At 35.1% G+C, this 27,942-nt stretch overlaps 2 protein-coding genes across 3 annotated transcripts in view; both read left to right on the forward strand.

Annotated features, from left to right (window-relative positions):
- Window positions 1-1,509: 1,509 nt before the first annotated feature.
- On the forward strand, window positions 1,510-2,283 carry LOC136025029 (uncharacterized). Its single transcript, XM_065700716.1, has one exon. It carries the CDS (start codon window positions 1,510-1,512, stop codon window positions 2,281-2,283), a length of 774 nt encoding a protein of 257 aa, XP_065556788.1.
- A 3,287-nt stretch (window positions 2,284-5,570) lies between these two features.
- Window positions 5,571-27,942, forward strand: part of LOC136026866 (sphingomyelin phosphodiesterase-like) — a 61,892-nt gene continuing 39,520 nt past the window's right edge. The window contains exons 1-2 of one of the 2 annotated variants that reach the window (XM_065703636.1): window positions 5,571-5,645; window positions 21,117-21,171. The gene's annotated coding sequence lies outside the window, so the exon portion shown is untranslated. Of the gene's footprint in view, window positions 5,646-5,717; window positions 5,736-21,116; window positions 21,172-27,942 lie in introns of those variants that run through there. The other variant, XM_065703646.1, reaches the window with a different exon arrangement.

Raw genomic sequence — 27,942 nt, forward strand, 5'->3', positions numbered from 1 at the left:
ACATTGTGGTGCATGGTCACAGGTAAAACTATCCCTGGATCTGGAGGGAGATTCATCTTCTCTTTACTATTTTCTATACTTAAAAGTCAAACTTCCACTCTTAAATCACCCTGTTTCTCTATCTACTGCTGATATTTCAAACACGCTCTATATTTTTAAACCAGAATATACAGTGTGGATTTAGACGTAATAGAAATACAGAGGATGTGATGCTGATGTTCATGAATGATGCTGTTTATGCTTTAGAAAACAAAAAAGTTTTACTGATGGCATTTTTGGATGTAGTATCAGCTTTTGATAGTATGGTCCACCGTCATATATTAGAAGGAATAATGGCTGCTGCAGTTAAAGGTCAGCTCCTAGAATTTTCGGATTCTTTTTTAGAAGGAAGAGAAGTTAAAATCAAAGTTGGAAGTTGCTATTCCCAAAGTAAAGTATTAAGAAGAAGAGGAGTGCCACAAGGCTCAGTGCTAGGACCTGATTACTACAATCTAAGTGAATATGATCTCCCTGTAGATGAAGGAGAAAATGGAGCAGGTATATTTGCAGATGACAATGGTATATGCGTTATTGCAGATAATGTGAATGAAGCAACAACACAGTTACAGATAATCCTTGATCAAGTCCAGAGGTGGTCCCAAGAAAACTGTGTCCAATTTTCTCCTGAAAAATCTAAAATCATGATGATTACAAGGAAGAGAAATACAACATTGCCCAGACTGTACCTTAATAATGAGTTGTTGGAGATTGTGGGTGAATTTAAATGGCTTGGTTGCATCTTCGACAAGAACCTATCATTCAGACCGCACATACAACAACTCAAGATCTCATGCTTGAAGAGACTCAATATTATGCGAATGATATCAGCAACAAGATGGGGTCCCAACCAGACTTTCTTTTGGAATTTTATATCAAAATACATAAGATCGAAACTAGAGTATGCTTCTTTGGTGTATGAGGCTGCCAGCCCGTCTGCATTGAGGCTATTGGACACAGTACAATATAGTGCCATAAGAGTTTCATTTGGAGCACGTAAAACAACACCTAAGCCATTCTTAGAATCAGAAAGTGGATTGGAAAGTTTGGAAGTGAGAAGAAATGTGCGTTCATTGAAATACTTGAAAAAGCTTTGGACATCAGATCACAACCACCCATTTAAATCTACGATACTTAAAAGAAAAAGACTATAGATTTCCTCAAAGAAACAGCATGGAATTATTAAAGCTTTGCATTTGGCAGAAAATTTGGGATTACAGTAAATTTAAACCTAGCACTGGAAGTACCCAATCTAAATATCACGCCAATATGGGCCATTCAAAAAGTTCCTTGCTTTTGTGATTTTGAAAAATGGGATGGATTGGATTATAATCAATCATTCACAATGGAGAAAAGAATGACCTACCCAGAAGCCATGGACGTCTTTACTGATGCTTCAAAAAGTGACAAGGTCGGAGCTGCGATTTGGATACCAATGTGGAATGTGAAAGAACTTTACCGTCTCCATGAAAAATGTCAATTTTCGACGCTGAAGTGTTTGCTATACGACAAGCAGTATCGTATCTATATAAGAAATTACAAAGCGGGGATCAAGTTAGAATATGTACAGACTCTAAAAGTGCTGTTTCATGTTTAAATGAATTCAGTGATGGAGCGAATAAATCAAGAGAAGTGAGTTCATGCTTTGTAGCCATGCAACAACTGCTTTCTAAAGGAATAAAGCTATCGCTTCATTGGATACCTGGCCACAAGAAAATCCAGGGTAATGAACAAGCTGATTTAGCAGCTAAAATGGCCGCCAGTGCAGACATAAAAATAATGCAAACAACGACACCAACAATAGTATTCCAGATAGAAGACATAATACAGCAGATAAAACAATTTAGCTTTGAAGAAAATAGAAATCTCTCTGGAAATCTTTTGATTACAAAGAAGACCAGAAGGAAATTCGAAAATAAGTTATATGAAAGTTTATCAAGAGAAGAAGGAAAAATTGCATTTCGACTTAGGTCACAACATGCAGCTACAAGATCATATCTTTCTCGTTTCTATGGAGAAGATCCGAATTGCATCTATTGTGGTCAGACAGAGACCTTAGCACACCTCATCATCCATTGTGTCCGCACAGAATGTTACAGGACAGACATTAGAAGGTTTATGAGAGAACATCGAATAAAACTATGTGAAGAATTACTCGGAGGAGCATTAACTGAAGAACAATCGGTTGAAAGTATAAATTTAGTTTGTGAATTTCTGAGATTGATTGATAGAAAAAGGACGTTATAAACTTTTCGCAGGGAATCGTAAAAATACAATTGTGGAAGTGCATGGACCCTAAGGTGTTAAAACACAGAGGGGGTCTTTCGGCGATTCACTCACTCAAAAGAACCGCTTGAATGTTACTGAGGTAATATATTAACTGAGTTTACCTCATTCATTGAGGTAATGAATGCATTCAATCCCAATTGGGGATTTTGTATTGCAGTTTCAGAAAAAATTACAACTTATATACCACTTTATGCTTTCTTCAGGCTTACTTCACGAAACAAAGCAAACATTGAAATGGAGTGGCGGTAGTTCAGCCTAATTCCCCGTGCGGACGAAGTAGATGCTGCAATAGTTGATCCAATTTTGTTCTGGGAATATGTCGCTAGTATTAGAACCCAGTTCCAGTTCCAAAATTTGTGTATAGGGTATAAGAACTACCAAATAATCCTTTCACCCTTTTGACTCCCCCAGAAGTATCTTTAGTTGATCAGAACTCCTTCTTCCTCGTCTGTAACCAAGCCCCTGGAAATGAAGGAGTCTTCCTGTCACTTAATAACCAGTAATCCCAATTAAAATTCTTAATTCTATTGATTGGTTGTGGGAAGTGCTGGTACTTCAGCTTCCTATCCCCAGCAGTTTAAGGTCTATAGACCGGCCGATACTAATACGGTTCTTAAACTCTGATAAGTCACAGAAATTTTGAAAACATTTTGCAAGTTGTCTGATTTCTATGGTGTTTGCCAAGTTCTAAATTTTTCAATCTTTTGAAGGGAATAGAAACCACAAAACGCAATTGAGCAGTGGGTATTACGCTGTGTGCTGCTAATTAGACAAACTGTAGATAAAAAAGAAAAATGAGGAAGTCATATAGTCCTGAGGATTTGCTGAAAGCATCTGAAACGGGTCAAATCTAATACAAAATCTCCGGGACGATAAATGTTGCAGAATATTTGGTCGCAATCTTAAAAGGTGAAGAAATAGTCCAAAATAAAAGTTTTGAAGTAGGAATTGCCCAAAGTTTAAATGTTTAGAATTTTCAGACGCCAATTCTTGTTCATCCCATATAGCTTAGCTTGTGCCTTATCTGATCTCGTTCTTTTATATATTGTCACTGATTTAATACATTAAAAGCATATGTCTAAAGAAAATTGTGTCCAGACTCAAAATTTTAAAGATTAGTGTTGCATTTGATATTTTCTATCTAAGCGATGGTTATACATTATAAAGCTGTATATCTGAAAAGAGTCTTGTGAAGTAATATTATAATTTTTACTGGCTATTTAGTGTTTCTTGCTAATCCTCAATTATATGTCAATGGTATGTATTAAGCACATTGGAAAAAACCTCGTCAAGTTCGTTAACATTAATATCCTATCCTCGTTTTGTGGTTCTTATAGCTTGTCCAGAGTATGGTACTTTGCCCAAAACTTTGTAAAAAAAAATTATAATAATGTCTAGTCAGACAGAAAAAAATGATACATGTCTTTAATAAAAGGATGTGTCTGGTCATGAGCATCCGCTTTAGTTGGTCGTCACCGTCAGAAACATAGTGACAATAGGAGGACTTAAGATGAGCTTCAAGGATTCTTCTATCTCAGAAAGCTGTCAAGCCTAAGCAAAACTTTTGAAGGGATATTATAGGGCTACTACGATGTACTTTCCTTGATAAAGTTATTTTTATCTGGCTATACATTTTCTATTTATTTTTTAAACCATTTCTACTTTTGATTAACTTACTTTCTTGTCTCTCCTACTTCTTTTGAACCTTTCTAGTGGAAACACCAGTCCTCTAAGCTTTTTAAGGGGCTCAATATTTTAGATCTTAGAACATAGACCTGTGATCTACATTATATTAAAGTAAAAAACTATGGATAGTTCAACGTTGCGAACTTCAAAAGCTCAAAGAGAGTTGATTATATCAGTTTGATAAATTACTGAAATCATAACACATAGAGATTAGAGACAGTACTAAGTTTACTGGGTAGGATGCTATTTCGGCCTATGATTCTTAGATAGCTGCTGAAAAAAATAATGAAAAAGGTTCGATCTAACAATTACAACATGACATTTCTGTCCAATGTCTCCAACTTTGTATACATTAATTTGAGCAATGCAAAAGCGTGTTGGACGAAACTCTCCGTCTCTATTAAATCGTATACTTGAATTTTTTTGTGTTCAAGACGTTTAGTCGTGAATGAGCAAGTAATACGTGGGTACAGTAAGTAGTACTTAAAAAAGAACCTCATTTAGATTGAGCACAGGCTGTAAGGGCTCCCTGGACGTTGAAAATCATTTCCTGTATTTGCCTATTAATGGGACTGAGCTTAATTCAGCCTCATTTTGAAAAAAATAGTGACTTAAAACATACCTTTACTTCAGCTTTTCAGTTAAATTCTATATATTTTGACAATTGAGCCTTTTTTGTTATGTCAAGACACTCAAAATTTCCGAAAACTATTTACTATTTGTTTGTTTTTTTGTAAATAGGTTTAATAAAATATTAGAATAATAATATTTTTACTCTTTCACATAAAAATTTCATTTACAATTTACTTTAAAAAATGGTCTAAAAATTTCATTAACAATTTCCTTTAGAAAATGATCTTGTGTAGAAAGGAAACCTTAAAAATCCATTGATATTCTCCCTTCAAAAGAGACATATTTTCACGATGTTGCAACTCAGAGTCAATGGTGCTTGTCCAGAGTTGAAGGATATTAGGAGTTTCACTTACCAATTTGGAACTTTGACCAGTATTAACGAAGGCGGTCATTGGGTATTTGAAAGCTTTTCCGATATAGAATACCTGAAAATTCATAAGTTCTTCCTGAATTTTTGGAATTGCTAAGGAATTTTAAGGTAATAATATGCTTGTTTAGGATTAACGACGCTTCTTCAATGCTCAAGTCTTTGTGTCGGCCTTAAAGTGTTTTGCTAAAGCTGAGTTCTAGCTTGATGTCCCATATTACAAAGCGGGGGTCAAAAACTGATGTGCCACCACAGGACCTAAGGCAATAATAATGCCAAGTAATTTAAATTTTTTAAATGTTTTGCGACACTGATAAAAAAAAAACAAGCTTTTAAAGTATGGACCTTATCATATCTACAAACCGAACTTTGGTTAACTTGGCCGGACTTTTTTAGAAAAAAAACTTTCTAAATTTCTTTTGGATATTTCTACTTTCGACTCAAAAAGTTGGATTTCATAGTTTCCTTTGAAAAAATAGGTTGATTTTCTCCTATCAAAGAAATTTGTAAATTGGCAGATTGTCACTTGCCCAAAGAAGCTTAGCACCACACTGTGAGATTCGTAACGATGTCAAAATCTAGCGCGTTGAATTTTTGAAAACCTGAAAACGTGAAACGTAACTCTCCTTTAAAGGTAAAATTTGATGCTCAGTAGCTGTATCCGTCATCAGCCAGAATATCTTATAAAACTTCTAAATTAGAAATCTAACTGTAAGATAAGGCTGTCAGTATGGTTTGATTTCTTTTCTTAATTAGGCTAGGCTAATTTGCCAGTGAGCTAAGCCTAAACTTCAATATGATGGGATGGTGTTTTTCAGTGTAGGGTAAAATTCTAGTTAATTGACTTCTTGCTATCTCGGAAAGGGCTTAGGTTAGGAAAATGAAGCTTTCAGGGATGGGTCTACAGGCTAAAGTATGTCCCAGGAAGGTATTTTAAAGTACCCACTTCTACTCCTTATCCCTCTAGAAGGCCCTAGAGGGATAAGAGCCTCTAGGGGTCTATACCTATTGAAATTTTGAAAAAACAACATTTTATCTTAATTTTCAGTTACCAGTTGCTTTTTCTCTGTCTTTAGTTCTGAAAATGCAATTGCTGTTATTTGAGTAGAATTCTGAGCCATGTCAATGTTTTTTTTTTGCAAAATTTAGGAAATGCATTTGTATATCTTTAAAACCTTATAAAATGGAATTGAGCAAAGATATGAAGCTGAAAACAATTTTGTTGTACTTCAATTAAGCAGAAGATCTATTTTGCAAGGTTTCACTTTTATAACACACATAGCCTATTTTTAAAGGTCATCAAAGGTCAGGGCCCTCTAGAGAGAGAAGGAGCAGAGGTAAATACTTCAAAATACCTTCCCAGGACATACTTTAGCCTGTAGACCCATCACTGAAAGTTTCATTTTCCTAACCTAAACCCTTTCCGAGATAGCAAGAAGTCAATTAAATAGAATTTTACCCAGTGTAGTCCTTGGGTTGTTTATAAAGAGCAGCAAATGCCATTTAAGTGACTTGTGGCTATCTCAGAAAGGGGATAGCTTAGGAAAATGGAACTTTCAGGGATAGGTCCAAAGGCTAAAGTATGTCCTGGGAAGGTATTTTGAAGTACCTACCTCCCCTCTGTCTACCTCTAGAGGGTAATGGCATTTGATGACCTTTAAAATATGTGTGTTATAAAAGTGAAACCTTGCAAAATAGATCTTCTGCGTAAGTAAAGTACAACAAAATTGTTTTCAGCTTCACAACTTTGCTCAATACCAATTTAGGCCTATAATGTTTTAAAGATTTTACCTTAATTTGCACTTTAGAGCAATAAAGTCCAATGGATCTATGTTGCTCTGTGAGTGATGATGACTGACATCTGTTACTGATCTGGATCTTACCAGCAGTATTTCCAGTTCCTGCATGACCACTTGCTATCCAGGGACTTCTTGAAAGTTACAGGTGAGGTTGCTGACACTGTGGACTTGGAGAGGGAACTCCAGTTGTTGACAATTCTTTCAGAGAAGAAGTTTTGATGCATTCTAGTGTTCACATGGCATTTAGGAAGTTTCTTTGAATGGCCTAGATGTCTCCTAGATAGGAGACTAGATGTATCATTAGAGAGTTTATGGGTAAGCAGCATGTCACCTCATCTGCGATGGTACACCAGAGTGGGTAATTTGAGTTTTTATAGTCTTTCATTGTAGGGGAGTTCTTTCAGCTCATTTATAACCTTGGTGGCATTCCTCTGCATGCCATAAAGAAGTCTTGTGTCGCCTTTATATTGGGGAGCAGCTATGCAGCTTCCAAAGTCAAGGTTTGGTCTTATGATGACCTTATAAAGTTTAAGAAAGACTTTGGGTGATCTGCTTGTAATAGAAGTCTTGCATTAGATTTAGAAACAACATTCCTTATGTGGGAGTGGAACTTGAGCTGATTATCAACAAGTACACCTAAGTCCCTTTTTTCATTGTGGGTTTGAAGATCAATCCTTGTTTGCTTCTCAGGATCCCACATTGAGTACACTGTGTTTTCATTCTTTGGTCCAAAGTGCAAGATGCAGCATTTGCTGATGTTGAATGACAGTAGCCACTCTTCAGCCCACTTGTTGATATGGTCAAGATCAGCTTTGAGGCTTATGCTCTGTGCTGGACTGAAAAGCTTAGAATCATCAGCAAACAATGTGATATTATTGCTGACCCTGGTGACTAAATCATTGATGTAAATCAAGAAGAGGGTTGGGCCAAGGACTGTACCCTGTGAGACACCACTGATGATATTGCAAGGTTTAGAGCATATCTTCTGACCACCTGATCCAAACAGTCTGACCCTTTGTGTGCATTTAGTGAGGAAACACATAAGCAAATTGACCATCATCTGGTTCAGGCCTACAGAGAAAAGCTTTATACAAAGCCTTCTGTACAGGACCTTGTCAAACGCTTTGGCTAGATCAAGGAGAATCAGGTCAACAGGTATACCAGCATCAAGGAGCTTGGTGATGATATTATAAGTTTTAAGTAGATTGGTTTCCACCAACTTATTGTGATGGAATCCATGTTGGTTATTAGAAATTATCATGTGGATTGTAAGATGGTCATGGGTTGTATCATTCACGATTCTCTCAAGAAGCTTAGCAACAACAGACGTTAGGCTGATTAGTATATAATTCTCTGCTCTTGATTTATCCCCTTTCTTTAAAATGGGGGCCAATTGTGCCTCTTTCCAATTAGATGGAATAGTGCCAGAGTTAAGCAAAGATTGGAAGATGTTTGCAAGGGGTGCAGTGATGATGCATGCAACTTCTTTCAGTAACCTCAGATGGATATTGTCTGGTCCAGCAGATTTGTTGGCATCAAGGTTTGAAAATCGCTTTAGTACAGCAGCTTCATCTATGATTATTTTGTTCATTTGACTAGTGGTGTTGGATAAAGGCACTGATGGTAATTGGCCATCTGATTCAGATGTAAAGATGGAGGCAAACTGTTGGTTGAGCAGCTCTGCAATTTCTCTTAGATTGGTTGCTTCACTATTGTCCTCCCTCATCAGACGTTTGATGTTGTGGCAGTTATGGTCTTTGCTTGAGATGTAGTTCCAGAATTTCTTGGGGTTGTTTTTGCAGTCATCTGCAAGTTTGGACTCAAAGTCCAGGTGCAGTTGCTTCATCAGCTGGCACAGTTTGTTAATTGCAGTAGCGAAATTAGCATAGTTGGCTTTGTCCCCCTTCTTTTTATACTTCTTCCAGTAGCAGGATTTTTGTTTCCTCTCTTTTCTGATTTCCCTGGTCATGTATGGTAGGTTTTTAGGTTTGGGGACCATCTTAATTGATGTGTACTGTTTCTCTGCATTGAGAAGAAGGGTTTTGAAGATGTTCCATTTGTTTTCCACAGCTCCTTTGAGGATATTGACCCAATTAACATTAGATAAATCAGGTCTAATGGATCTGTAGTCAACAAATGTTTTCTTAATGAGTCTGTTGGTTATTTTCTTGATCAATGTCTGGGTTTCTAGCAGTAGGTGGTTGCTTTTCCCAACTGGTGGCATGTAGTTGATTTTCCTGACTAGTTCTGAGTTGTCCATGAAAGCTAAGTTGAGGAGTGATGATTTCTGGTGCAAATGATATCGCGTTGGCTGGTCTACAACTTGGGTGAGGGAAATACATATAGGCAAATACATTTCCTAAATTGTGAAAAAAACATTGATATGGCTCAGAATCCTACTCAAATAACAGATATTGCATTTTGAGAACTAAAGGTAGAGAAAAAGCAATTGGTAGGCTAACTGAAAATTAAGGTAAAATGTTGTTTTGTCAAAACTTCATTAGTTAGGCTATAGACCTGTCATTTAGGCAAATTTCAGGGCCCTCTAGAGGGAGAAAGAGTAGAGGTGGGTACTTTGAAATACCTTCTTGGGATATACTTTAGCCTGTAGACCCATCCCTGAAAGTTACATTTTTCCTAGCCTAACCCCTTTTTGAGATAGCCAAAAGTCACTAAACTATAATTTTACCCAAAGAGCTCATGCTAACAAACTTCAAGTAAAGAGTGACTTGTCACAATATTACCTTAAATCAGAGCTTAGAGTGATATAAGGATTATCCATCCTTGTGTTGCTCCATGAAAAAAAGAATTCGTTTGGTGTAGATTGTGGCTGTTAGATTAGACTCTTGTGTAGGACTCTGCAGCTTCCCAATTGTAAAAGAACTCCTGGCAGAGCCATTCCCTATCAAGGTGGGACTTGAACATGTCAGTTGAAGTAGCAGAAACTGTTTCTTGAGAGAGCTGGTTCTACATATTGATGATTCTTTGGCTGAAGAAGTGTACTCGTGGAATGCTGCATGGAGAGCTTCAATGAATGTCCTCTAGTACCAGAATGCAAGGGCTGTGCAAAGAGACCGGGAAGGGTATTTTTAGAGAGGATTTTTTTGGTTAAAATAATGTCACCCCTTTTCCTTCAGTATGTCAGCATTTCATCCACTATAAAGAAATAACAATAAGTGAAACAAAAGGGAATTGATCTAAGACAGTCCCTCTGACTTATTTACATCAAGCTTCTCAAGGCTATTGAAAAACCCTGATTTTGAGATAGGGTAAGACCTCCAGTACTTGGTGAGTGCCTAATCTGGGCCAGATGTTCTGATTAAAAATTATATTTCCTATACATGATGGCAGGTGGTAAAATTTTAGACAAGCTATTTTTTGTGCTCTTGGAAAGTGATTAGGTTAGGAAAATGAAACCTTCAGGGTTGGTTCTACACACTAAAGTATTACTTGGGATTCGTATTTTGAAGCACCTACCTGTGCTTTCTGCCCTTCCACTATAAAGAAATAACAATAAGTGAAACAAAAGGGAATCGATCTAAGACAGTGAACTTAGTTTAAACCTTAAATGATCCTGGGACCTTCCCCCTCTAGAAGGTACTGACCTTTGATGACATTTAAAAATCTTTGTTTTTAAAAGTGAAACGTTGCAAAATAGATCTTTTTCTCATATGAAGTAGGCAACAATAAAAGTATTTCCATTTCACAGCAAACAATGTACATGGCTTAAAATTCTGGTCAAATGATAGGAATTGCCCTTTTACAACCAAAACCAGAGCAAAAGAGACAGAAAATTAAGGCATAATGTTGTTTTGTCAAAATTTCATTAGGTATAGGGTAAATATTGAGAAGTTCATATTATTGACCTACAAATAAAGTGTACATAGCCTACTACTTGATGCCATTTTAATGCTCTTTCTGAATATAATAATTGCTTTTCTTTCAAATTCAATTTTAAGCTTCTTTTATAACCTTGAAAATAATGATCTCATTCTATACTTTTTGGATATAAAAATGGGTTATAACATTTGTTGCAAACTTGCTATTTCATCATAGATATATTTTATAAAAGCTATATAATTTGCAAACATTGGTTTGCCAAGATTAATTTGAATAGATTAAAAAGATTAAAACAAAGGTGCGATGTTTTCTTCTTACTCTTTTAGGCTGCTTAAAAAATATCAAAGCCAACAGAAGAAACATTATGGACAGAAAAATGGAGAAATTATTTGAATTTTTTATCCAACTTAATTATGACAAATCAATGCTTGCATATTTTATAATTTCAACATAATTGATTTAAATTGAAATAGTATGTTTGAAACCAATGTTTTAACCCTTTTTATACCAATAACACAGAAAGAAAATATAATTTTCAGGGGTCTAAAAAGGCCTAAAACTGAATTCGCAAGAAAAGCCATTATTATATTCAAAAAGAACATCTAATGGTATGTTCACATCATTTGTAGATCAATAATATGAACTGCTCAATATTTAAAAGGTATAATAGACCTGTCATGTAGGTTTGCACAAATTTCTAAGACATAGACATCAGAAGAGGGTCAACAAAGTGGCTAAATATCTTACTTGAGTATGTTTTGACCCTGAATTCATTTTTGAAAGTTTTATTTTTTTAAATTAACCACTTTCCAAGATAGTGAAAGGTAGTTAAACTAACATTTTACCCAAGATAATGGTTTATTCTAGGTCCATCTTGGAAGTAAAGATTAGTAGCCCAACAACATTCTAATTTAATTAAGCTTGTCTAGAATTTTACCCAATAGGCTCCTAATCTTGGACATCAAGTGGGTAAAACTCTATTTGATTGACATCTTGCTATCTCAGAAAGGGGTTAGGTTAGGAAAACAAAACTTTCAGGGATGGGTTTACAGGCTAAATTATGCCCTGGGAAGGTATTTTGATGTCCCTACCTCTACTCCTTCTCCCTCTAGAGGGCCTTGACCTTTGATGACCTTCAAAAATATGTGTGTTATAAAAGTGAAATCTTGCAAAACAGATCTTCTGCTTGAATGAAGTACAACAAAATTGTTACCTGCTTCACAACTTTTCTCAATTTAAATTTTTAAGGTTTTAAAGATATGCAAATACATTTCCTAAATTTTGAAGAAAAAAAAACATTGATATGGCTCAAAATTCTAGTCACATAACAGGAATTACACTTTCAGAACTAAAGGCAGAAAAAAAGCAACTGGTAACTGAAAATTAAGGTAAAATGTTGTTTTGTCCAAATTTCAATAGGTAAAGACCTGCCATGTAGGCAAATTTCAGGGCTCTCTAGAGGGATAAGGAGTGGTGGTGGGTACTTTAAAATACCTTCCCGGGATATACTTTAGCCTGTAGAGCCATCCCTGAAAGTTTCATTTTCCTAACCTAACCCCTTTCTGAGATAGCAAGAATTCACTCAACTAGAATTTTACCCATTATGTGTACAGTACAGGGTTAGATAGTTGTGATTGGCTGATAATTAGGACTTGCCAGCTGGAGTTGTCTAACTATATTCTTAGAAAACATCTAGTGATTCAAAATTTGAATTTATATAAAAATTAGCTCTACATTTTAGTTTATATAAATACAATCACAGCACTTTTCTTAGATAAAGTCCATCCAAGGTTGACTGTTCCTTTCATTAGGATATGTTGTTTAAATTTAAGATCATTTGTTGAAGATCAGACAGTATTTTGTCAGATTAGACTCATTCTTGAAATGTTTTGCCAAAATTAGGCTCCATTGTAATCTATCAGCATATTTGAAATTGTGAGTGTTGTTTATGGTTAAAATATTCAAGCAAATCTGCTATTTGTTAGAGAGATTTTGACACATCCAATTGTGAAACAATCCAGATTCTAGGTGGTACAATATAGATTGTACAGTGATTTGGCTGTTAAAGAGCGGAATAGCTGCCCATATACTGGGTATCTTATTGTAGGGGATCATCCTGCCTTTTTTCCAAATTGCCTAATCAATGTTTTAAGATAACTATTTTATTCAGCATAGTTGAAAGATCAGTCTTTCATTCGTCTTCGTGGTGTGAAGACCATTTAGTCTAAAAAGGATAAAACTAATTGGACTGGTTTGACTGGATTTTATTCAATCTAGGTCGCATTGCAAAGTGAAATAACTAACCGGTTTTGGCTCACCCGGAGATTTACTGTTTACCTGTGCTTGATTACATGCTGCATTAAATCAATAAGGAAGTGGCTTTATTGCAATCATTATGGCAGTATCACAAAAGAACTTTGATGAAGCAGTGAAGATTTTAACGAAAAAACTTGATGCTGTAATCCGTTCTCAAAAAGACATCAACAAGTCCATTCAGTCCCTTACAGGGGAAATAGCTACGCTAAAAAAGGATGCCTCCGATCGAGATATAAAAATTGGCCAACTGGAAAAGGAGTTGGAGGATCAAAAATTAAGGTGTGATCAACTGGAGGATCAGGTACTGGAAAGTGATGTCAAGGACCGCAAAGTAAATTTGTTAATTCATGGCATGCCTACTGAGTGGCCGTCTCAAACAGTTGAAGAAAATGTGAAATTTTTTTTATCTGTTACAATGGAGATAAGCGACCCCATTCAGATTACGAAGTGCTACCGCATGCTCGGTGGTTCCGTTAACGTTACTAATCGAAGGCCTCGTCCGGCACCTATATTTATCTCGGTTGTAAACGAACAGAACATTCAGAGGATTCTCAACTCAGTTCGTAAATTGAAGGGGAGCGGCATTCATGTGTGCACGGATCTTCCCCCCAAGCTAAACGTTATTCGAAATGAACTTCTTGCGAAAGCAAAGGATTTACGTGAATCAGATTCCGCAAAGTTTACGCGTGTTAAACAGAAGGGCTCGAAGCTTTGGCTTGAATCCAAATCCACGGCCTCGTCACCCTGGGAAAGAGTGATGGACTAGTTATTGCTGTCCCTTTGTGATTATTATTAGTATTGTGATAGAAATTTTGATTGATTTTCTTGCCACTTCTGTCACAGTGTTGTGTACATGTTGGGTTCTACAACCTCGTTTTTTGCGTATGATCGTTTTTTTAGTTTTCTAGTGTTAGTAGGTCTAGTGAAAAAAATCAGGTTTCGAGGTCTTTTTTGTTCTCTGCCACTTTTTTACCCGATTTGCCTGATTAGTGGTGCGATGCCATTTCCATTTTTCCGTCGTGCCTGCCTGAGACATAAGGTAAAGATGAAATTTATATATAACACGTGAGTAGTGGGGAGTCTGGGGGAAGATTGGGGAGCCGCCTCGGTGATCAGCTTGATCTAAAAAATATTTATTATGATTTTTCCCCTTTTGCTAAAGGTGTTTATGATGATCATTTAGCTAGCCTTCCTGCTACTGATTTTTTATTTGAAGGGGATTTAGGAACACCTGTAATTGATGGGAACTTAAGATCAGCACTTTTTAACTGCAGAGGTTTGGCTAGTAGCCACGAGTTTGTTTCGCAGTTACTTTGTAACCACAGGGTAAGTATCTTAGGCCTATGTGAAACGTTTTTAAGTAATGAAAATGCAGAATTCATGAATTGTGATGGGTTTAAATTTATATCTAATAATAGGGAAAATAGACAGGGTGGCGGAGTTGGACTTTTTGTTCGGGATGATATTCCATTTGTTGTGAAGAAGCAACTATCTAAGCATGACCAAGAGATGACTTTTGAGAGCCTTTGCATTGAGTGTGTGATTGATAATAGGAAAGTTCTTGTTTGTGTTGTTTATCGATCACCATCGGCTTCATTACAAGAGTTTTTGCGAATTTATGAATGCTTCATTGAAGATGTGACTAATTTGAATTCTGAGCAAGTTCTGGTAATGGGTGATTTTAATATTAATTTATTGTTAGCTCAGACAAATAGACCGGGAATTTCTAATCACTTGCATGAAAAATCGCTTGAGTTTCTGTGCATGAACCTATCAAAATCACTTTTACCATCATGCAGGTCTGCGACCCGGGTTACAGAAGATACGGCTACTCTCATTGATAATATTTGTTCTACTATCCCCGTTACTCTTTCGCATATTATATTTACAGGTGTTTCTGACCATTGTGTGGTAGTTGCGGCTGTTGGAATTAATCACAGACCAAAATTTTCGGAATTTAAACAAACTCGAAAAATTGATAAAGTAGGAATGGATAAATTTAGGAACCTTTTGTATTTAAATGAATGAAGTGCAATTCTAGAATGTGAATGCCCTGAGATTTCTACGGCTCTGTTTTTAAAATATTTCCGTGAGTGCTTGGATGAAGCATGTCCATTGAGACGCATTAAAATAAAAAAATATACACTCCCTAAAAAACCATGGATCTCACGCGGGCTTCTACACTCTATTTCAATAAAAAATAAGCTATTTAAAATATCTATGTCATTCCCATCTACTAAAAATGAAGAAGAGTTTAAAAAGTATAAAAATGTCCTGACACAGTTAATTCGGAAAGCAAAAGCTTGATAAATTGAAAAATCATTTGTAGAAGCTCATGGGGATCAAAAACATACTTGGAGACTTATTAACTCTCTGTTGAGAAGGTCTCAGAAATCTTCATTTCCGAATGAAATGTTACGTGGTGATGGTACTTTTTCTTCCAATAAGCAGGAAATAGTGAACTTGCTCAATGCTCATTTTGTAAGCATTGGTGAAAAAACAGCTAATGCATCTCATGTTTCTCCAAATAATAATAACAATGATTTATTTAAAGATCACATGCCCCCTCCCTCTGATAAAAGCATGTTCCTTTCCCCGGTTACTGAAATTGAACTAAAACAGATCATATCTAAAATGAAGAACGGTTCATCTGAAGCCCTTGATGGATCTTCAACTAATTTGGTCAAAGAAATATTCCCAGTTATATCACCGGTTTTATGCCACATTATTAATCTTATATTTGTAACTGGTGTCTATCCTTCAACATTTAAATCAGCAAGAATTGTGGCCCTACATAAAGGTGATGACCCGAGGCTTCCTGCTAATTATCGTCCTATATCGATACTCTCTGCTTTTTCGAAGGTTGTAGAGCGAGCACTGTATAACAGAATTTATTCTTTTTTTGAGAAATTTGATTACATTTCTAAACTTCAGTTTGGATTTAGAAAAGAGCATTGCACTGATCATCCTATGGCTATTATTGTCCAACATATTAGTGATTGTCTTGACCGTGGCGAAACGCCTGCAACTATATTTTTAGACATACAGAAAGCTTTTGATTCCATTTCTCATGAAATTCTTTTGTATAAGCTTTCGAATGCTGGTATTCGTGGTAATTGCCTTAGGTTACTTGAATTGTATCTTCATGGGAGGCAGCAGATACTTATATATAATGATGTTAGATCTGATTCTTTACAGCAGTCAGATAAGGTTGGTGTTCCCCAGGGATCCGTATTAGGACCTCTGCTTTTCCTAGTTTACATTAATGATTTGTTCTCAGCTACTGGGGTTTCTTCTATAGACACTCAGTTTGCTGACGACACTGCAGCAACCGTTTCTGGTAAATCTCGTGAAGAGCTAGTGGTCAATTTAACATCCGCATATGATAGATTGTCTACTTGGCTCTCTGATAATAGACTACTTCTAAAGAGAAAGAAGACGAAGTTTATTGTTTACAGCAGGACGGGTCACAAGTTTCCAGATATAGAATCAGTTTCCCCTTCTGCGAATGAACCTGAGTCTGTTATTGAAAGGGTTGTATTGATAAGATATTTGGGAGTAGTGTTTGATGAGAATTTGTCATGGAAAGAGCAAATTAATCAGGTTAGAGCAAAGTCTGCCCGTGGAGTTGGTATAATGTGCAGACTGAAAAACCTTCTTCCATATTGCGCTCTTAAATCCATTTACTTTTCCCTTGTGCAATCCCATTTTGATTATACATCTATTATTTTTTTGAACACTTTTAAAAGTAATGTTACCCCTTTACAGATTATCCAAAATAAAGCAGTTCGCATCCTTAAACCTTTTCTGCCATCGCCATCAAACTTCCCCTTAAAATCCACAACAGAGACCCTTTTTTCACTTCATAATATTCTTCCTGTTCGGCAAAGTATCCAATTTTTAAGTGTTATGTTTAAGATTAAGCTTGAACGAGAAAAGCTCCCCAGATATTTTGCATCGATGGGTCTTATTTCTTCTCCTTCATCTTCATCAGCCCCAGGAGAAAGGGTTGTAAGCAATGAAATGTGCCCATTATTTACAAATGATATTTGGTTTTAGGAGATATACTGGCATTTTTGGGGGGAGTATTTCCTGCCGGGGGGATTTTCTTCAGGGAGAATTTCCTTGCTGGAAGGGAAGTTTATGGTGTGATCTTTCTGGGAAAATTTTATTCCTGAGGAATTTGCCAGAAACCTATACAAAATTCTTTTTTATTTGTCTTACTTTCTCTTTTCTGACTTAATTTTCAGGAGGAGATGTTCTGGGAGAAATTTTCAGTGGAGTTGTAATCGTCTGAAGGAATTTTTTGTAGGGGTATATTTTCCATGGGGGAATTTTCTGCAGGAGCTCATTTCAGGGAGGTGGATTTCCTGTAAAAATTTCTGTGGAGGGGGATTTCTAGCATGATTTGAAAAACAATCAGAAGTTGAAGTCTTTTTCAAATGAAAGTATGCTAAGGAGAATTTTTCAGGCAGAATTGTTCATAAGAACTGTTTTATGGATTTTTTTAAGTGAGGATACAACTTTATAAGGGAGGGTAGGGAAGTACTCTGCATCGTAAGAATGTTTTGTGGGGGAGGTAATTCCCCTTATCTGGCATTATTTGAAAAAAAGGTCAGAAATTAAATATATAAAAAACAAATTTTTTTAATTTAAAATAAGGAGTAAAACTAAAACAAACAGAAATTATTCTGTATATGAAGGGGGTTGTCCCCTCCTCAATACCTTACTCTATATGCAAAAGTTTGACTAGTTGTTGTAATTCTTTATGAATAATTCCTGAAACACATGGGCCTCTTACTTATGATAAGAAGCTTTTTTGAAAACACTAAATACTTTAGCATAAAAAGCAAGGTATTAAGGAGAAGGCAACCTCCTTTATATATGGAATTATTTTGATTCATTTTAATTATCTTAAATCACATTGTCCAGCGAATAAGGAATTATCCTGTAGGTGTTGGATAGTCAAGATGTTGAGCAAACATGTTGGTCATTCCAACATTCCCTAAAAAGCCTAGGGTGTATTCCATCTGGTCTCTTACATTTATTAATGTTAAGTCAGTAAAATTGAAAAATAGTGGCTATTCAGAAGGAGACATGCTAGAACAAAAAGAAGGGGCGGTTTAGATGGCTAATTTATACTATGCTCTTTTTTATGTTTAAAGTTGTGTTTGTGACAACTCAATCCCTGCCTCCTTGATATATAGGCCTATAATCTGATCAATAGAAGTATGATAAAATAAGAATTTCATTGTATTATACGAATTTTTGTCTTATATCATCCTCTCACCCTGCTATTTGAAAAATCCCTAAATACAAAATCTATCCCGCAAGATTAAAAGGATACCTACATCACACCTGTTCATAAAGGAAGTAGCAGAGATGAAACTGACAACTATCGACCAATTAGTCTCACATCAGGAGTGGGGAAACTCCTTGAAGGCACAGGAAACTCCTTGAAAGCCATTGTAGAACATCTAATTGTGAACAAGCTAAAATTACATGACCAACATGGCTTCCATCCTAGTCAGTCAATTGATAAAGACCCCATTGATACCTTTGACTATGTTACAAAACTTATAGATTTGGGATCTTCTATTGATATGATATTATTAGATTTAACAAAAGTTTCTGATAAATATGCAACAGGAGACTAAATTGTAAACTTCATGCATTAGGCCTCTGCAATGAAGTCATAAATTGGATGATGCAATTTCTTACTAATAGGAAGCAAGTGGTAAAAATATTTGGGGATGGTGGATTGATTTTCCTTTCTGAAGTGGCAGTCATTTGACAATGAAGGTGGTAATATCTTGACTATGTGATTGTCAAAAGGGCATGTCAGAAATATTAACGGAATAGCTTAGAGTATTTGAGTTTTTCAGGGCATGGTGAGGGGGGTGTTCGAGTGACCAGAAGGTAATGTGTGTATGCTACTAGTGCCTCTGCTGTTACTACTAGTACTACTTATGCTGTTTTTACTGCTGCTATTACTACTGCTAAGCATATTAAGTGAAAATTTCAGAGAATATTGAGATGGGGAAAGGGAGAAAAAATGAAACTTATTGCATGCCAAAGATTTTTTTGTACTATGCGTTTCGTTTTATGGAGCAATGTTTTGATTGGGAAATATTAGTAACAATAATACTTTTTCTCACACATTATACATATTAAGAAATGAAGATATTAAGAATATATATATATATATATATATATATATATATATATATATATATATATATATATATATATATATATATATATATATAAAAGGAATGCTTAAGACCACTGTAAGTTACCTGTTGTTGTATCTTCAGATAAGTACACAAATTTGCAATGTCCAAAAAAGTTATTCTTAATATCTCTGATTTTGTATGGTGAACAGAATACAAATATAGGCTGCAATGAGAACTGCAATGTCACAGGAGCTAGTGTATAATTTAGCCAGTGCTGTTCTATAGCATCTTGGTGATTTTTGACAATGTTTACATAGCACATTTTAAGCCCATCTTTAATGGCTGGCAGTGCTTTAACTGAAATAAAGATTGCAATTTACACGGTAATCATCATAATTTAACAATTGATTTTCTGTAAATTTCAAAGGAATCAAATTTAACAGGAAACAAATGAAAACCAAAATAAACCAATGAAAGTCATTTAATTTATTCAAATATAGGCCTACTAATATGTAAAAAAAAGTTTGAGGGATAATTATTTTTTATTTATTTTGTAATTAAAAAAATACTGCTCAAAATATGTTTTGCTTTCAGGAAAATGCAAATGACTCTCCAGCCTTTTTGGAATCAGCTCCACCCTCATTTATACCATTTTATGCTCATTTTGATTTTGACTTCATAATACATTTTAATTTTTGTTTGTTTTAAGTTTGACTTGTTGTATGATTTTATTCCGCTCAATTTAGGTTTAATGTCTCTGTTTAATTTCTTTTTGGAATTTTCCTTTAGCACATTTTACATGAAGCCACAAAAGAATTTCTTACATTAAAAAAAAAAAAAACATAATACAATAATTAGGCATGTTTTACTATTCTAAATGGATAGTTTCTTTGGCACTATGTTACCGTATGGTTCTTATATCACTCAAAAGCACAGAAAAATGATGCCTAAATGAGACTTAAGAAATTGTTTAGAGTATTTGGATGTATGTTTTTTTTATGTTAAACATGTAATCATTTACCACTGTATTAAACCACTGGAATCGTGTCTATGCAGCTTTTTTGTGAGAACTGAGAACCCATAGGTTTATTTTTTTACAAATATTTGTACAAGTGGCCTTTTTGCTATTTATGTATAAAAGTTGGATAAAACTAGATTGATCATTCCCTATAAAATAAATCTTCATCGAAATGCTTATGGAGACATAGGTTTTGTTGGCAACCTCTGATTTAAGTTTCAAAAAACTCAGGATGTGTCTTGCTAAAGCTGAGGGAGTAATTAGATCTCTTCCTATTCCAAGATCTCTTCTTGGAAAAATATATTCTAAATAATAGCCTATCAATTTGGCATTTATTATTATTATTTAAGAATTAACAATGCTTCTTGACTACTATGGTCCCTGCGTCGGCCCTGCAGTGCATTCCTGCAGCGTGATTCGATCTCTGGGTCCCGTATTACCAAGCTAAGGTCAAATCCACTGCGCCACCACAGGACTATTTTGGCATTTTGATAAATTTATTTCTTATTTTGAATTTTTTTGCCATATATTATTAAGGAATTTTGCCCTGTTACCAGTTTGCATCAGCCTGGCTGAAAGGATTTTTTTCTGCCTTAATAAGATCCAAAAAATGAAATATTTCTTGGTGGACAGTCGGCAGAACAAATTTGCAGATTTAAATGTTAACAGAAATATTTTCTCTGACGTAAAATACATGATCGATATTGTAGCAAAAATATACCAAAAAGAAACTGAATTTACTTTTTTGAAGTAAAATATTTTTATAGCCGAAAATTATTGTATATTTGCTATAAAAGGAGAGATTTGTAGCTTCATTTGTAAATGTTTGACATAATTACTTGTAAAAGAATAGAACCTGTTTTGGTTACTAATGGTAAGTGTTGGGATGAAGATTTATGTTGAGGAAATAATTTACAGTTTTAGCTATATATATATGCAGTATACCTTTTTTTCAGATACTTATCAAATTTTGATCATCTAAATCAACGGAAGTGTGATTGCTTTCTCAAGGTAAGACCTAGAATTTTATGAATAACATTAAAGAATTTGATAAAAAGCCCTTTTCAAAGCTTGTTTAGCATGAACAACCCAAGTATATTAGTAGTTACTGTTAAGTATCGGTGATCTTAAAGAAGTTTATGTTATTAGTATGAACTTTTGTATAGCCACAGTATTTTACGGGTCTGTTGTCAAATGAAAGAAAGATCTGTACAGTACGTGATTTTAACTCAATATGGCTTTTGAGCACTTTTTAGATGATTGGCTGTCTTAGATTTAGACAGCCAACCATGAGATTTGATCTATGGGATTTGACTCATTTACAGAGCGTGTTCTGCTCCTTTCATCACCTTTTTTGTTATAAAGCTCTTCTAAATTTAAAATAGCTCTTTTAAGGTTATCAATTATAAAGCATTGGTCTTGATTACTTCTTTCATATTCTAACAGTTTTTTCTGAGAAGTTGCAAGTTCCATAACTTTGCCCTCCAATTCTTGAGAATGTTTAGCTGCAGGGTCTCTTTGTTCTTCTCAGTTCATAATTATACCATAATCAGCTGATTGATTAGGTACTGATTTGTTTGGTGTCTTGTTATTGTAAATATTCTTATTATTTCTCATTTTGGGGAAAGATTACTTTGAATCATGCCCCTTTAAGGGTTTGGCTTGTGTGTAGCTATATGTGGATTAGTGTGAACTGTTATGAAAGGTATACATGGTTTAGATTTATAGAGGAGGATTGAGAGGGGGTCAAAATTCTATTTCAAAGGGGTAGTTTTAAATTTTGCGTTTAATATTCGGCAGGACATAAAGAAATTTAAATCTATTGGTGCTATAACAGCGCCATCTATTATTTGAATGTATGTATCCTACTAGATGCTGTGGAGCTTTTATTGCCTTTACAGAAACTTTAAAACTAGCCGGAAAAACAATATTGGGCTTTCTTTTTAATACAATGCCATTTTTGGCTAAGGATATCTGATAAAACTTTATAGGTTAGCAAACATTAATGTTGATTAACAAAAAAAATTCTTAGTTTGTAAAAACATAGACATTATTATGAAGTCAAAAATCAAACAAAAAAAGTTTACAAAGGCTCAAAACATGTATAATATGCAAAGCTTTGCAACCCAAAAGCAGTCCACAATCGTTTCCAAAATGTAGAATTTGGATGTATTATTTCTATCCTTTCAATTTTTCAAATGTCATGCTTAAATTTAGCCCACAACGTCTCTTTTTTTGTCGAATTTCGCCAACACTGTGTAATTAGTTTATGGAAACAAATTGGTGCTGAAAATTGTCTGTGGCATTTTTTCTCCTGTTTTCCTCTTTATTGGACAACGGAATTATGCCTCTAACGCCCGGGAAATATACTTTTTTCACTGGGTAGGAGTTTAGCAGAGTAGAACATTGAGTTAATGAGCTCAATTCCTTCAGCATTAAATGTGCTTAGCATACTTTTTTTCGTCATTTTAACATTTTTACCTCGTATAAAAACGAAAATTCCCATAAAATGACCAACGGAGTAAAAAGAGCAATTTTCTGGTATATTTTTATTATTGCTGAATATGAAAACAAATCCACAGTAAAAATTTGAATATTCCCTAAAAATTAAAATGATGGTCACACTATCCTCCAAAATCACGATAAGATAAGTCTTTCCAGTCAGAATCTTGTATTTTTTTTTTTTTTTTTTTTTTTTTATCAGTTAAAAATGAAAGATTGTGGTGAAATTATAAAACAGTAGCTTTACCAATTGAAAAATGTAACTTCATAATCTGGTTTCCGTTTGTGTTAAACATAATAGGATCCTTCATGCTAATTGAATTAATCAGATCGTTGTTTTTGTTTGTCTTCACTTCTTTTTTAGCTTGATGCATTTAGAGTTATATTTTATCCTACCTTAATATTAAATAAGTTAGTAATGATAGGTTAGATTGGCTTGAGAACAGCGCATTAAGTCTAGATGATTTAGGATTTGGTATGTTGCATATGTATTCTATTGCAGTTTCTGGGGTTAATATGAAGTATACCATAATGTAAAGAATAAATGCCCAATTGATGTGGGTCAGAGCATATGTTTAGATGAATTGTATGTTTTTCATTTTAATGGCCGTGGTTTACTTCATTGAATAACTACGTCTACTTTCTGGACTTCGTGTTTTAACCCTTATGGAAACTTGGTTTATAGATCATACTGCAAGTCTGTTATATATTGGGAATTATAATTCTATTTTCCATAATCATGTTTTCCATCAATAATGTTGGCTTAGACTATGCGTGAGAACAGGTTTTGATGTTGGGATAAGAGATGATGGTCGGATAAACAGAAAATGGTGTTTGAGTGTATGGTGGTTGAAGTTTCTAGAAATGGGATTTCTTTCGTCATTGTTTACCGTTCCCTCTCAGGAAAAACTGAGCATTTTTTAGGTTTATTAGAGCAATAATTGGACCTATTAACATAAATATAGACAATCTTTTGTATTTAGTGATATTAGCATGTAGTATTAGTATGTAGTGTACTAGGTGAACCTTGTGCCTATTGGGAGCTTCAGAAAGTTAGATTGGAATCGTCACTGGCTTGAGATCATGGAACCTTCCACCCTCGAGTGAAATCTCTGGAAAGAAGCATGTTCTCGTCTGCTGGGCACGATGTGGCTTGAACGTATGACAAGTAGCGTTGATTTGAATGTAGCAGCTTTAAATTCTGCTGCTGAACAGTTTCTGAATTGAATGGTGGGTTATGTTTTGTATCCTGTGGTTAATATTCTTACTCGTATGACACAAGTGTTAATACCATCAATTGACAATGTATTTTTTAATGCCCCCCTTCAGTCTAAAAGTGTTATGTTGAACGATGTTTTGAGTTATTTTGATATTTTGGTCACTGCCGCTCATGTTCTCAAACGGGCTGTTAGTCCTCGTATTGCTACTAAACCGAATTGGCTCTCAGTCTTTAATTTATTAAAATTCAAAAATTGGCTCGAATCTGTTAATTTTCAGTATTCAAGTCAAGAAGGTGATTTTAATCCAAACTATAAGGCTTGGTATTCTGTTTTGACGTTGTTGCACCTTTATTACAACTGGGGCTACGAAACTATTGCCAAAGAAACCTTGGATGTACAAAACTCTAATAGCGTGTATCATTCGAAGACAATATTTGCATAAGTTGTCAATTCATTGCAATGATGTAATCTCTAAAGAATTATGTTACAATTATAGTAATATATCAAAAGGTATTCTTTGGAGAAAAAGTAATGAAGGTTAATTAAGTTGGTTATTAGCCCAAAATCCTATCCAGTGCGTCGGATATGATTGGTCCTGATGATGGTGTCACTAGATTATTTTGCAAGTATTGGTGGATAGTATTACTTCATTGATGACTATGTTTACTAATGATGGATCACTCCTTCAGTATGTGCCTGATGGTAGTGATGTTTCAGTGTACCTTGAACCGGCACCTATGGTAGAATTATCTGAATATGTTCAGAGTATGAAAAATGAGCTTGCCGGGGAGATTTTCCTCCTTAATGGCTCTTCAATTTGTATTAACTGTCATATTTACTTTAATTTGTAGAATATTTAAAATCAGGTGTTTTCTGGATTGTTTGAAATGTGCAAATGTGAGTAATCCTGTATGGTTTTATTTCTGCATAATCATCATCACAAATTATTGTACCTGTTTTCTTCTTTGCTGTTCCTTGTGAACTATCTCTTCATGTTTATGCAGCTAGAAATTTTCTTTTGATGCGCAGACCGCTTGTTATACCCAATATATCAAGATTTGTATTTGACTTGTTTGGGTTCGAATTTAAGAAGATTTGCCGAGCGAGTTAAAATCATGTTATGTTTGACTAGAATTCCAGAAATTTTTGTGAATTCCATTGTTTTGATAAATATGATATTGATGTGTTGTTCTCAGCTGTAAAAGTTGTTATATCTTCGTTTTTTGGAGGGGGGATATCTAACAGTGTTTTTTTTTTATTTTGATGTTTTTGTTCGGTTTGGGTGATTCGCGTCGTAAAATTACGCATTTTTTCTCCTCTCTTTTGTTTTCTCTTCTTATTGTACTTGAATTGTTTTTGTTAATGCTGTAGTAGCCCCTTACAGGCTGTAAAATCTGGGTATTGTTGTAATGCACGGTATTTTTATAGTCATCTAAATTAAATTAAAAAAAAAAAAAAACAGAATTAGATACATTGTTTTTAATTCCAAAACATTAAGGAAATGAAATCGCTTGACATAAAGAAAAGAATAGGCTCATTAAAAGCAATCATAAAATATGTTAAACCAGATTAAAAGTATTGGCAAAAACTAGGAACTGCCAAGGCAAAGAGCCTTAATACCGAACTGCCCAAGTAGTCTACTCCTAGCTGTTAAACAACACTAATTTTGTATTTATATCTAACAAAGTTCCGAAGACAATGTACCCGCTCTCAATCCCGAGATTTCAGATTTTTGCGTCTTTTTTCGGTTCTGTAGTTTGCCTCTTTTGTCTTCCTTTTTTTTGTCTCAATGAATATGTTTTCCGTTCGCAGTAGAGAGCTCCAGCTGATGCGCGGCCGTATCCAGGGGGCTTTGGGTTTGACCCCCCTCGAAATGTTTGTCTTGCTGGTAAAAAAAAGTATTAAAAAATGTATCTAAATATATTTTGGATGTGTTTGTAAAGCTTTTTTGTCCTCCCCCCCCCCTTGAAGAAAGACCTGGATATTACGCCTGACCAAAGGTCGGTTCAGTGTAATTTAATCAGTCTTAAAATATGATAAGTTTTTTCTTTGTTTTAAACAGCTGTGGCTTCTTTCAATTATTCTCGTGTCTCGACTGTTTCAATTTCTGCTTGCTTTTTCGATTCTTGAGCTACCGTTTTCGAGTATTCAATTGGATGAGCTATTGTATATCCATGCTGCCATTGGTGCTGACATCTAAGCAACCCACTTGTTCTGTTCAGCAAATCTGTAATCAATTTTTTTGGTTTTGAGGTTCTTAAGTGTATGTGTTTTTTGGTTGTGGGCATTACAAAAACAAATAGGTATAGGAAGAATTAATTGTTCCTAACTTTGTCTGATTGCGGTTTACACTGGGCAAACTATAGACTAAATATATTTAATGATGTTTTCATGTCTTGAGTACTGGATGGGAGTGATAACAGAGCCGTCGTTTAAGGGGGGACATGTTCCTTGTGTTTGGGGGGTGGGGGAATAATATTTCAATAGGATTTGAGATGAACTGAAGAACACTTGGTTTTTAACCTATTTTTTAGGAAATATCCTGTGTTAGCTGTTTGCTAAATATAACTGCAAAAAAGGACACTTATGTGGAAGTTGCAAGACAACAAGCCTAAATTCTTGTTTTGTTTCAATAAAAATCCACTGACCCTTTTTACATAATAGCTGATATGCAATTATATATCACTGTGCCTAATTTTGTCAAGCCTGGAATGAATCACCTTAGTGAATGAAGCTTTAAAATAGATGCTTATGTTAATCGTTTATTCGAGCGTTTGTTTTGTATAGGCTATATGCATCTTTAGCAAGGAATGCGCCGCCGCTTGGTTTTACTGCCCCTGTAACTGGAATGATCAGCTTATAATCTAGTTCAATCTTGAACTAGATTTCAAAGCGAAAACATCTATGTGAATTCTTTGATTTTGGCAATTAATTCGGCGATCACGGAAGTGTTGCAATACTCTAAAGGATTAAAGTATCAAGTGACTTTTCAGTCTGACGGAATCTGGTACTGCTTATCTTTTTTTTTTTTTTTTTTGGACTGACTTAATGGATTAATTAAGGTTGATTTTGGATTTATAATCGTGACTTAATGAATATAAAATATGGACATGGAAAATATCGTTTGGAATTCGGTGTTAAATTTGTTTGAGAGCAATGCTAGCCAGAATAAAACATTAATTTTTACTAATCGTGCTGTGGAGTTTTTCTTAAGAGATAATATATTGAATGCGAAAGAATTGATCCTACTAAAATTGGACCTACCGTACCCATTCCGTAAATCCATTAAGGATGAAGAAAATGTCTCGGATATTGTAAAATTATCTGCCAAATCAGCTAACGAAAAGTCAACTTCCTACATTCGTCATTTTTGAGCCCACCGAGGTCCCTGCATGCGGAGAAGGGATAAGTGCATGCATAACGACCAAAGTAAATGATATGTGCCGTCGCTAGGAAGGGTTCATGGAACGACTGAATTAAGATGACTTAATTCTTTTTGCTCAAGCCAGTTTCCTACCAAACGTCCCCACAAATCTGTCTTACTCTGTAGTTATTACAAACCCTTCGCCGCTGAAAACCCCATCGGAGCGGAAAGTGTTTATATAAATCTGCGTGTGGTGAATCCCTTGATGCTTCTAACCTTGAGTTCAGACCCTGAAAAAATGGGTGGCGGCTAGCCATTGCGCAGAAGGCTACTGCGGAGAAATTGGCGCTTGCAATTAATAGTCAGAACCAGGGTCCCAGTGCAAAATCAAAAACTCCCTCGCACATCGGTATAATTAAAGTCAGTGGCGCCATTTCAGAAAACCTTAGGGGGGGCCAAAAATCGATTTTGGGCCCCCATCCAGCCTTAAAAATTTTAAAATTTTCGAACATGCCTTTAGGTACCGTACTACCTTTGGGGTTCGCATTTTGCAGCTTATTTAGGGACCAAAAACAGTACCAAAATAGAACATTTACTGTATAAATCAGAAACTTACGTACAGTTACTTCAGCAATGGATATCTCCTTTGCTTCATTTTTGCGAAGTCGTCGACAAGCTTCTCAAAATTGAGCTCCT

The sequence above is a fragment of the Artemia franciscana genome, chromosome 1, assembly GCF_032884065.1.
Source record: "Artemia franciscana chromosome 1, ASM3288406v1, whole genome shotgun sequence".
Lineage (NCBI taxonomy): Eukaryota > Metazoa > Arthropoda > Branchiopoda > Anostraca > Artemiidae > Artemia > Artemia franciscana.